This window comes from Schistocerca piceifrons, chromosome 5 (assembly GCF_021461385.2).
Source record: "Schistocerca piceifrons isolate TAMUIC-IGC-003096 chromosome 5, iqSchPice1.1, whole genome shotgun sequence".
Classification (NCBI taxonomy): domain Eukaryota; kingdom Metazoa; phylum Arthropoda; class Insecta; order Orthoptera; family Acrididae; genus Schistocerca; species Schistocerca piceifrons.
Window position 1 is genome coordinate 510985196 of NC_060142.1, and position 13289 is coordinate 510998484.

General features: G+C 37.2%; 1 protein-coding gene across 2 annotated transcripts in view; it reads left to right on the forward strand.

The window, feature by feature from the left end:
- The window catches only part of LOC124798424 (zip homologous protein 2-like), a 113663-nt gene that overhangs the window by 91732 nt on the left and 8642 nt on the right, over window positions 1-13289 (forward strand). For both annotated transcript variants that reach the window (XM_047261831.1, XM_047261830.1), the window contains exons 7-8: window positions 2194-2271; window positions 5471-5578. In XM_047261831.1, coding sequence (XP_047117787.1) covers window positions 2194-2271; window positions 5471-5578 — 186 coding nt within the window. The remainder of the gene's footprint in view (window positions 1-2193; window positions 2272-5470; window positions 5579-13289) is intronic.

The window sequence follows — 13289 nt, forward strand, 5'->3', positions numbered from 1 at the left end:
ACTTAACAGGATAAATGTTTATTTGATCAAATTCGTCTTAGTCTGTGAAAATGTTATTTATCAGTGCGCTTCTTTCATGTACTACCCAAATAGGAAAATCAGTAACTCATGTCATATTGCAAGAAGTGAGTAGTACTTGAAGATCATTCTTCCTATCTTTCTGAAATTCTACATTGAAATCCCTACAAATAATAATTTGCTTCCCTCTGTCTGATAGATAGCACAACAAGGAATCCAGGTTTTTCAGAAATAGTTGAAAATTTCCCAGTGGGGATCTATACACAGTTACAAAAACTATAAAATTACCATTATTCAGTTGAAGTTCACAGGCACTTGCTTCTATGTGTTGCTGTACATATTTTTTTGTTTTTTTGTTTTTTTTTGTTTTTTAATTTCTAAATTTTCCACACTGTGATAACTTTTAACCTTTATAGCTACTCCTCCTTTTTCCATATCATCTGTACTTACATGTGCTGAAAGCTTATGTCCACTTACATTTATTTTTCCATATCTGTGACTTTATGATGTTCAGACATGCATAGTACATCTATTCCATTCTTTGTTTCTAAATCTTCCAAACAAACAAGAAGGTCATGTACTTTGTTTTTAATCCATTGATATTCTTGATATTCTGATGCAATGTACTAACATTATTTATTATTTTTCACTGTACTGTTATAAGAATCTTGTGATATTTTAACATCTCTAATCTGAATTTCACATTATGCTTGATTCCTTTCAAGGTGGTATCACTAGTAAAATGTGTGTGTGTGTGTGTGTGTGTGTGTGTGTGTGTGTGTGTGTGGTGTGTGGGTGTGGGGGAGCAGTGTCAAAGGTTGTCAAGCACAAAATATGAGGGATCAATGCCCCAAGGGAAGGAACAGATTCATTATGCCACCCCCTGAAGCCTTTCCATGTTGATACTGAGTAGTGGTGCATCTGAAATGTTTTCATCGACCACCCACAAGAAAACTACGTGATTTCAATGCTGATCAGAAACAAAGGGATGAAATGTGGGTAACACTAGGTGTGGTGACCTCCCTATCAGGTGACACATCCACAGTGGCATCGGGCAGAATTGTGCTGAAATTTGGTGCCCCTGTGGCATCATTAACCCACCGTACACCTCACGTGATGGTTTGACTATAGGCCTTTTTCTAACATGTGTTGAGATCTCCCTGTTCAAAGCATCACTGTGCTCAAGGGTGATGCCATGCTTTTGCTCAGTTACAGAGGAAGGTTGTAGGCACCTTCGAGTCAGATTTCAAATTTCTGCAACATAACTGGATACAATTACAGAGTTTTGAAAAAATGACCTTTTAATTGTGTCGGACAGTTTACTAAGGAAGCGGCAGTCCCGTGGGCATCGCTACAGAAGGGAGTTCATCTTCACCACCGCCTTATGGTTTTTACTGAGGATTAAATTATTTTATTTTCGGTGGAATGTGTGTTATGTTCACTAAATGTGAAAAGTTCAAATTATGTCGTGACTGGGACTTCAATATGGACTTCACCGAAAAAAAATAAATTTAGAAATTATTAGTATATAATTAGAGCTAAGCTCCAGAATGAGATTTTCACTCTGCAGCGGAGTGTGCACTGATATGAAACTTCCTGGCAGATTAAAACTGTGTGCCCGATTGAGACTCGAACTCGGGACCTTTGCCTTTTGCGGGCAAGTGCTCTACCACTGAGCTACCGAAGCACGACTCACGCCCGGTACTCACAGCTTTACTTCTGCCAGTATCTCGTCTCCTACCTTCCAAACTTTACAGAAGCTCCCCTGCGAACCTTGCAGAACTAGCACTCCTGAAAGAAAGGATACTGGCAGAAGTAAAGCTGTGAGTACCGGGCGTGAGTCGTGCTTCGGTAGCTCAGTGGTAGAGCACTTCCCCGCGAAAGGCAAAGGTCCCGAGTTCGAGTCTTGGTCGGGCACACAGTTTTAATCTGCCAGGAAGTTTCAGAGCTAAGCTATTTGTTTAAGAGATAAATTTACGTACTGAATTCTGGCTTATGCATCTAATAGTCATTCAAAATTATCTTGAAATAAAATACTTCTTATTTTATAGTAGAATTGTAATTTTTCTTCCTTATAACCAATGATATGTTTTAGTTTTTTCTATAAAAATAACAATTCTTTTACTTTAAATTCTTTTACTGTGTAATTAATGTAAACCAATGTAATCTTTGCAGGAACTCAGGTCATGGACCTGGAGATTTTAAATCCCCTGTGTCACCTGTTTCTCCTCCAGATGTTTCTACACAATACAGGTAATAGATGATATATTAAATGTACCTTTTTTGGGGTGTATTCAGTCTAATATTGGGCATAAGTGCTGATTATGCCTCCTTTTTTTTCAGTTAGACCCCTTCTCTGGGACTACGTGAGAACTGCAGTGTATTCTAGCACTGTAGACCCAGAGAAGGAATTAGATTACAGAACATGCCACACATTTTCCATTGAACATGAGATAACCTGTCATGCAGATACTGGCTCTTCAGTTGTTCAAATTGATGGTGCTCATTTTGAACGGTCTTTTGTAACATTTATCAGGGAAATAAATAACCGAATGTTTTATTGTCAATCACACCCATTGATCTTGAGGATGCTCCAAACTCACTTAGTATGCAATTTTGATGTCTGGTTGCTCAATGAGATACATTTCTTGTTGTCTCCATTATCATATACTTCAGTTTAGGCATTGAATTTTTGAAGCTTGTATTTCAATCATAGATTAAAAACCTGGACTTGGATCTTTTAAGGACAAAGTATTAAAGCTTTTTAAGTTATTGTTGCATTAGTAAAGTTCTTCTAATTAATTAATATTAATTGTAGAATCATTTTGTGGAGTAAACAAATTACATGCATCAAGGTTTTTGATCTTTTGGATTGACTTTGACACTTCAGTTTTGAAAAGTAAGTTGAGCACTGCTTTGATTTAAAGTTTTGTGGGTTTGGTTCATAGAAGGTATCTGCACAAAATCTATTACATCACTGAGAATAAGATGTGGTTCTGACTTCCAATAAATATTATTAATGCTGTGGATAATTTTTTAAACAGAAATCAAATATGAAAACTTGATCACATGAAGGAAACTGGTAAAGAAAATATAAGTAAAAAGATCTATTTGGAAAGGAATGGATAATTTGAATCAATGTCATGTTGTAGTCAAATGGGTTGTCTATGTTAAGAGTCCACTTTTACAATGGGGAAACTTGGGTTACGATGAACAAAGGGCCTTCCTTCTGGAGCAGTTGATTAGGTATAGATCTAGTGCTTGGTGTTAGAAAATATATCTTTACTATTAATTAACGATAAATTATCACTTCACTCCTGTATACTTCTTCCAGGAGCTGATACTTTTAGGAATCTACAGTTTTATATCACAGTAGAAAAGGCAGATTTGCTACTTTGAGAAATCTCTGGTTGCCTATTTTATATTAAATACCTGTTATTTATCTCCTATTATTGAAGTCCTTGATGGAGCAATACATAAAATAAGGAAAAGACAACCACTCACCTGTAGTGGCTTGATGCATGGAGCACAGAAACAATTAACAGAAAACAGCATTCATGTTAGCTTTCAAAGCTTGCTCTTTTTCTAGCCATTCACACACATAACTGCACAGAGGCCCAAATGCACATTCCTAAGGTCATGGCAAGACTGATTTTAGTGAATGTGAATGTTTATTGCATGTCTGTAGGTTTGTGTGTGTGAATTTGTGTACTGTTGCTAAAAACAGAGCTATTGTTAGTGTGAATGCTGTTTTCTATTATGTGTTTCTGTGTGCCATACATCAATCCACTATAGGTGAGTGGTTGCCTTTCCATTATTTTACTGTAACATAACATTTTCATAACCACATTGATATTTATGAGTATCAAATCCCTAAATCAAATGATATTCATAATATTGTGTATTTTACACTTCTGTCAAATCATTGTTAGACATGCTTATCAAAGATACATTTGCAGTAACTGAGGAGATTGTTCCTATCATTTCTTTGATGATAGACTCAAAAAAGCCTTAGAACTAGCTGTCTAATTAATTTAGCACCATGCTGTTACTGTAATTATAAAATTAAATTCTTCCAGAATCCAAGGCAGGCATAAAATAAGGTCATTTACATGTACCTTAAGACTCTGTTTGGTACAACATTAATTACTTCTCTGGGAGAGGTGTCAGATAGTTATTATGAATAGTGTTTTTCTCTCTTATTCTGGTACATATTAATCGTTTTATTCTGATGCCAAGCATTTCTTCAGTAAACTTTCCTCAGCGAGTAACAAATTACATACTGATGTTTTCCACGTTTAAACTAAGCAGAAGAACTGCTTAGTTAAAGAATTTTCCTCATCCCACACATAATAAGATTCCTACAGTAGCAATTACATTTTATTACTATTGTTTGCTATCTTCGTGTACCTTTCTTTTTTCATATGACAAGATCAGTTGTTTTGAAATACAGAATTTCAGTTGCCCTTACTAATTTGAGCTCTATTGTCCATTAAATAGATCTACAAAGAATGAGGTTTTTCCTCCTGTTTTCTCTGATGTCATTATTTTTAACATATAGTTTTATAGCTTATTTAATGAAGACCTGCAAAAGAAAGCTTCTTGAAAACTTATAAATTTGTTTTAGAAAGGTAGAGGGGGTATATATGAAGGAAACAATATCCTCATATATGTTTTAGACTCATAGATTCTTTTCAGGTACTTATTTGTCACCACTCTTCAATTTTCATCTTTTTTGTAGCAGTGCATTTTCATACCCCTGCTCCAGTATGAATAATGAGTCATTTCCTGTACATTGTTGAAATGTTTATGAGACCAGTAGTACAAGCTTGTAGCAAGTTGTATCGACTCAAAAACATGCTTCACTACTCACTTGGAACAAAACATGGTTTATATTTATAGGATGTAGCAAACGAATGCTTATAAATTTTGAAGAGTCATAGAGAATGTCTTGGAGAATAAATTCATGATATAAATCCATGTCCAGAAACATCATCCAATGACACTACAGAGCATAGAAGATATAGGTTGCAACACCTGTCACTAGGTCAATCCTTCTTCATCAAACATGCATTTGAATGCTAGTAGATCAGAATCATAATTTGTCACAATGGGGCTGGCAGCATTCTGAAAGTTAGATGGCATCAAACATGTTCATGCCTGTCATAACAACACTGTAGGGACTGCTAACTGAAATGATAGTGGAGACATCAATGTATAAAATCATATTTATTGGAGAAGAAGTTACCTAGAGGTAGGTGTTAGACACCATAACTTTGGCATGCTATTGTATTGTTACATGATGTTTCTGGACAGGGGTTTCTAACATTGATTTCTTCTCCACTGCCTCCTCTACAGCCTCTAAACATCGGTTGATGTTGTTTTGATGCACCCTATATCTAAAAACAGTTTCCAATCAGATCCCTCATTTCCACTTGTGCTTGGGTTTCAGAAAACCAGGACATTATTCATCTCAGTCAACGACTCCTGGAACACCAAAAACTCCATCCACTCCAGGATATTCCCCACGTCTGCCCGAGCCTGCTAATCTTATGAACAGGTATTAATCTAGATTTTTGCCTGAATCACTGGAGACTTAGTATTTGTTATTGATTGCTTAATATCAGTCAGTGGATATAACTTTTTACTTGTAATGCTATGAACTACTGAAGTAATGCTGATTAAATTTTGTGAATTGGTATTACAAGCACTGTTCATCTTTTCTTACACTATTACTGTTGTTATAATTCGTATCACTGCTTCAATGTAGGCTTCATGTTCCAGTCAAAATAATATTTTTAAGGGAGAAAAATCAGTGCCTATATATTGTCTCAATACTGTATAAAAACCATTGGGATTCTTCAAATATATTTAAAATTCATTAGTTGCTGACTTTAGGGGTCTATAGCTCTTGTACCTTCTGTGAAGCCTTTTGTGAAAGGAAATAGGTAGCAGTTTTGGACTGGCAGCCTTATGAAGTTCTGTTAGTCTTACAGCATTTTTATTTGTTCCTTTGTGTGGGATATACTCTCCTACTATCATGTAGAATGATTGTTCTTTTCACTATTACTGTTCCCATGTAGAACTTTGACATTATCCTTGGATCAATTTTCATTTATTTGTCCATAGTAATTGACAAAAGTGAATGATTCAGTATCATTTACTAAATTTGTAACTGGTTATCTCTCAGATGGATTTGGTAGTGGGGTTTGATATGTTTCTGTTTATGTAGAAAGTGGTGCCAAACAGAGAAGTGTTACCCATTAGCCACTTGCTGCCTTCTCATTTGAAATCCTCTGCTCTTCACCATATGTACTATTTCCTTCTGTGAGTCTTTTTTATTGAATTGGTAGTATTGGATTTCTCTTTTTTGCAGTATTAGCTAGAATTTTCCACTTTGAGCATCAAATAAATATTTAATCCAAAAATGTATTTTTTTTCTTATTGATTTTAGGATTTTAAGAAACTGCAATTCATATTTACTTTTTGTTTTGGCATTTAAGAGGACATATGCACAATTGTGTTGCCTTTGGTAACAGTGGATTTTTCAATATGGTGTTGTATTTGCTTTGACAGTTTTTATGATGTACATTTGTTGTGAATTTTAATTTGGAGATAAAATCAAAGTACTGTACCTTGTTTCAGTGTTACAACTACCACTTTACATCCTAAGTGACTTTTTAAGTATCCACTTTTGATTTGGAGAACCATCAGATATGTTTAGGTCCGTAACGAAGACTGACAGTCACCTTTTCTAGCACAGAGATTTTATTTTTTATTGTCTTCTAGAAATTTGCCCTCCTATATGTCTGAAGCAAGTCATATAATACATTTGTAAAATTGAAAATTCTCTACATGATATTGCTTTTTTCTTTCTCTTTTTTTCAAAAAATCTTAATCTTAATAGTGCAATAATAAATATTTTATTTTATGCAATGTAAATTAACAATAAGTAAATACGTAAAACATTTCATGTCCAGCATGTGGAACAAATGTTTTAACGGTTTTGAAGAAAATGTCCACATAAATTGCACTGTTCTTCTTATTTTAAACACCAACCGGTTTTTGTCCCCAAGGACATTACCTAGTGGCACATGTGAGGCATCCTGAGAGGGCACATAAAGGGATCATCCCATGCCCTGTCTCAGGATGCCTGACATATACCATTACTTAATGACCTTGGGGGTCAAAACTGGTTATGGCTTTCAATAAAATGGGCAGAAGACATCCTGTGCCCTCTTAGGACACCTGACTTATACTGCTAGATAATGATATTGGGTTTTTTGTAAGTAAAAAGAAAAGTGCATAATTAACTAGAGAGAACATGAAATGAAATCAAGTCGAGAAATGACTGTATCAAATTCTTCTAATAAGAATTTCTCTTGCTGCTCTTTGGACAGTGGCTACTTCGGTACGTCCAAGTAGCCCTGAGATTGAAATATTTATCTGTTATTAGTGTATTTAGCCCTTATTATCTGTAACTGTAGCCAATCTCCCTGACACGATTCCATTCTTTAGGGCCAGGTGAATGCTTCTTATCAGACATTACTCCTCTCCGTCCCCTTTTCTCAACTACTTTCAAACTGTGGGAGATATTTTTACAACTTAATATTATAAAACATATAGGTTTGTCCATTTGAAATCTAGAAGTATTTGTGCAGAAATGATATACACGTTAAACAAATACCCAATCTCCACAACAAAATTAACTTAGAAAGATTTTATTATTTTTGTAACATTGTTAGACATAGTTTCTGGTCTATACTTACCTTCAAGAGATAATTGCTCCATCAAATCGCTCAGCATCTACACTGACAACATGTCCCAGGATTTTCTCTCTGGCAAAAAATCTCTTCTTTTTCTTGGCTAGTAGAGCTTCCACATCCAAAAAAATCAGAAGCAAGCCCTTTGTCAGTCAGCACATTCCAGACCTCGAATGCCTCAATGTATTACTTTGCCAATGCTTTGATTTTCTAAAGTCAAGCCTTGAAATGAGATTCTCTCTCCCATCAGCTGTCACATTCCACCACCTTTCTAACTTCCTTTACATCCTTGTCAAACATTATAACGTATGCAGATCATTATCTTGACCCGAAGGATTCTATCCCTGAAATCATTCCCACTGTTCCATGGATACACTAACTGCTACTTAGTCCAGCCCCACCACTGATAAATCCTACAAAATCAAAGGCAGCACAATTTTTGAAACCACGCATGTTGTTTACTAACATTCTAGGGGACTGATGACCACAGATGTTAAGTCCCATAGTGCTCAGAGCCATTTGAGTGATGGTTTTAGAAGAACTGCCCACCTTGGGAATACTCGCTACACAGTTGCTGAACATCCTCTACAGTATGACTCAAGGGACCTAAAACTGTGTCATGTTGGCTATTTGGATCCTCCACCAGATATCAGTTTCTCAGAAAACCATATGGAAACTTGTCCTTCAACATATCCTCACATCCTGTCACCGTCTTTGACTTAATCTCTATTTATGTACAATTCTCCCTCTCTTTTTGACTGTTTTTATTGTTTTATTATATATTATTTATGTTTATCATTTATGTCTTTTTTAGTTATTGACTTTCCTGTTTTGTTTTACTTTCTCATCTATGTTCGTCACCCCCAATCCCCCTGATGGTTCATTTCATATCTCCTTTTCCTTCTAGTTCTTAATTATACTACTTGTTTCATTTCTAGTCCTGTTAATCCACCTTTACTTAACACTCTGTCCACATCATCTCCGGACTGAAGATGGAACAGGGCTTACCATTGTACTATCTTTGACTCCTACTCCTACAAGCTACAGACAATATTGCTGACTTATTTTGCATACTTTCACTTGTTGTGCTACAGAATTGTCTCCTGCAACAATGTTACTAAAGCCAATAAATATTAATTCTGCAAAATTGATCAATTAAAAAACTGTATAAAATAGGCAAACACATGTCCTGTAGAGGTCTCTGCATTTTTTTCATTTCTCATATTCACTATTTAACATATTTTCTCTGTAATGGTTTTTGTGGCTAACAGTGATTACAAAAGAATCAATTTCAAGTTGGTTGAAATTTACTCCGGGAGGATACTGGATACAAAAATAATGTTGATTGACTAAAACTGAGACTGAAATTCTGTATTCTATTTCAGACATCCTTAAATGCCTGTAAACAGATAGCAAGAGGCTGTGGATTCTTGAACAACAGAAGGAAAGTGGGAGGCATGTTTCATTAGATACTCCCTGTAGGAATTATCATATCATCTACATTTGTAACAAAAATCCCTGTTGGTCACATTGTTGATTTATAGTCCTCATTACAAACAGGTCTTTAATCTGCTTGCAAAGATAGATGATTGTCATTCTTTGACAGTTACCAGCATACTAATGAAATAGAAAGAAGTAAGAGATAACAACAGCTACGTAATTGCTGTCAAATCACCAGCATGGCTTCAGGCAATCTAGATCCACAACCACAGCAGTCTATGAATATTTGTACTTCAATCTGGAAGCTGTAGATGAAAAGGAAATGGCTACTGGAATATTCCTGGACCTATCCAAAGCATTTGAAATGTTAGATCATGGTATTCTACTACGTAAGTTGGAAAGAAAGGGAATTAGAGGTATTCCAAATGAATGGACTAGATCATATCTTACTAGCCAGCAACAAAAACTTGTTCTCAAATAAGACACAATAACTGAAAACATTTCAAGAACAACAACATACACATCAGAAAAAACTACCATCAAATATGGTGTGCCACAAGGATCAACATTAGGTTCTATCCTCTTTGTTTTGTATATTGATGACCTGAATGACACTGTCCATGCCAAACAGAAAACTTTATTTGCAGATGTTGCCAGTATTTTGATTACAGGGTCGGACCTAAAAGAGCTTCAATTAACTACAGATGCATCATTGCTGGAGCTAACACACTGGTTTGAAAAAAATAAACTTATAATTAACACTGGGAAAATGATGGCCATGTACTTTCATATATACCCCTATAAGCAACAAAATGATCATGCACTGAAATAAACAACAAAATTGTAAAATTAGATGATGATGTTAAGTTCCTAGGAATATATCTGCAGAGTGATCTCAAGTGGAATACACACATTAAAGCTCTTACACCGAAGCTATCATCAGTCTGTTACATGCTATGGATACTAAGCACAAGCTGTAACAGAAATATAGTAATACAGGCATATCACGCACATTTCCAGTCAGCAATCCGATATGAAATAATATTTTGGGGGAATGCACCCTGTAGTCAATCTGTTTTCAAAACCCAGAAACAAGCTATCAGAATCATCTGCAACAGAAAGAGGCAAAGTTCATGTCGCTCTCTTTTTCCTACTCTAAAGATACTGAATCTTCCATGCCTATATATATTTGAAACAATAGTCTTTGTAAGAGAATATTTAAGAACCTCCAATGCCTATCAGGTGAACAGCTCTGTGCACAATTACACAACAAGAAATGGCAATAACATTCATGTCTCATATGCCAGAACATCAGCCTACCAGAAGAGTGTCCTCCATAGAGGCACACAATTGCATAACCACCTCCCTAATAACATCAATTTGGTAAAGCAAGACAGATTGTTCAAAAAAAGCTGAAGTCATTTCTAATAGACCACAGTTTCTACTCTGTAAATGAATACCTCTCAGAATGAAACAGATTTTTATAATGTTAAATTAATAAACAGTTTATGGCAATGATTTGTATATTAAAGTGTACTAGTTGTACATGTAATGTTGTATTAATATATCTAAAAACAAAGATGATGTAACTTACCAAACGAAAGCGTTGGTATGTTGATAGAGATAAAAACAAACACAAACACACACACAAAATTCAAGCTTTCACAACCCACGGTTGCTTCATCAGGAAAGAGGGAAGGAGAGGGAAAGACGAAAGGATGTGGGTTTTAAGGGAGAGGGTAAGGAGTTATTCCAATCCATTCCACATGTGAAAGCACCCACGTGATTTACCAACTGACTTGCCTACACTGTGAAGCTTTCTATGTGGGAATGACCAGCAACAAACTGTCCATTCACATGAATGGACACAGGCAGACAGTGTTTGTTGGTAATGAGGATCACTCTGTGGCTAAACATGCCTTGGTGCACGGTCAGCACATCTTGGCACAGTGTTACACCTTCCAGGTTATCTGGATACTTCCCACTAACACCAACCTATCAGAACTCCGGAGATTGGAACTTGCCCTTCAATATATCCTCTCTTCCTATTACCCACCAGGCCTCAACCTCCGCTAATTTCAAGTTGCCGCCACTCATACCTTGCCTGTCATTCAACAACATCTTTGCCTCTGTACTTCCGCCTCGACTGACATCTCTGCCCAAAATCTTTGCCTTTACATATGTCTGCTTGTATCTGTATATGTGCGGATGGATATGTGTGTGTGTGCGAGTGTATACCTGTCCTTTTTTTCCCCCTAAGGTAAGTCTTTCCGCTCCCGGGATTGGAATGACTACTTACCCTCTCCCTTAAAACCCACATCCTTTCGTCTTTCCCTCTCCTTCCCTCTTTCCTGATAAAGCAACCGTGGGTTGCGAAAGCTTGGATTTTGTGTGTGTGTTTGTGTTTGTTTGTGTCTCTATCAACATACCAACACTTTCGTTTGGTAAGTTACATCATCTTTGCTTTTAGATATATTTCTCCCACGTGGAATGTTTCCCGCTGTTATATTCATATCATTAATTTGAACCCAACAATAATGGTGTATTAAAGTAGATATTTGGAGTCCACAGCATTGTATTGATCTTTATGTATATATAAAAACAAAGATTCTGTAATTTACCAAACGAAAGCGTTGGTATGTTGATAGAGACAATAACAAACACAAACACACACACAAATTTCAAGCTTTCGCAACCCACGGTTGCTTCATCAGGAAAGAGGTAAGTAGGGGGAAAGATGAAAGGATGTGGGTTTTAAGGGAGAGGGTAAGGAGTCTTTCCAATCCCGGGTGCGGAAAGACTTACCTTAGGGGGAAAAAGGGACAGGTATACACACACACACACACACACACACACACACACACACACACACACACACACACACATACACATATCCATCCGCACATATACAGACACAAGCAGACATATCTAAAGGCAAAGATTTTGGGCAGAGATGTCAGTCGAGGCGGAAATACAGAGGCAAAGATGTTGTTGAGTGACAAGTGATGTACGAGGGGCGGCAACTTGAAATTAACGGAGGTTGAGGCCTGGTGGGTAATGGGAAGAGAGGATATATTGAAGGGCAAGTTCACATCTCCGGAGTTCTGATAGGTTGGTGTCAGTGGGAAGTATCCAGATAACCGGGATGGTGTAACACCATTCCAAGATGTGCTGGCCATGCACCAAGGCATGTTTAGCCGCAGGGTGATCCTCATTACCAACAAACACTGTCTACCTACTCCGGTCCCGTAACCCGGAAGGTGTACACGATCAAAGATAGAGCCACGTGTGAAAGCACCCACGTGATTTACCAACTGACCTGCCTACACTGTGAAGCCTTCTATGTGGGAATGACCAGCAACAAACTGTCCATTCGCATGAACGGACACGGCAGATCACCCTGCGGCTAAACATGCCTTGGTGCACGGCCAGCACATCTTGGAACGGTGTTACACCGTCCGGGTTATCTGGATACTTCCCACTGACACCAACCTATCAGAACTCCGGAGATGGGAACTTGCCCTTCAATATATTCTCTCTTCCCGTTACCCATCAGGCCTCAACCTCTGCTAATTTCAAGTTGCCGCCCCTCGTACATCACTTGTCACTCAACAACATCTTTGCCTCTGTACTTCCGCCTTGACTGACATCTCTGCCCAATATCTTTGCCTTTACATATGTCTGGTTGTCTCTGTATATGTGCAGATGGATATGTGTGTGTGTGCGAGTGTATGGTTGCTTCATCAGGAAAGAGGGAAAGAGAGGGAAAGACAAAAGGGTGTGGATTTTAAGGGAGAGGGTAAGCAGTCATTCCAATCCCGGGAGCGGAAAGACTTACCTTAGGGGGGAAAAAAGGACAGGTATACACTTACACACACATACATCCATCGGCACATGTACAGACACAGGCAGACATATGTAAATGCAAAGAGGTTGGGCAGAGATTCAGTCGAGATGGAAGTACAGTGGCAAAGATGTTGTTGAATGACAGGTGAGGTACGAGGGGAGGCAACTTGAAATTAGCGGAGGTTGAGGCCTGGTGGGTAGCGGAAAGAGAGAATATATTGA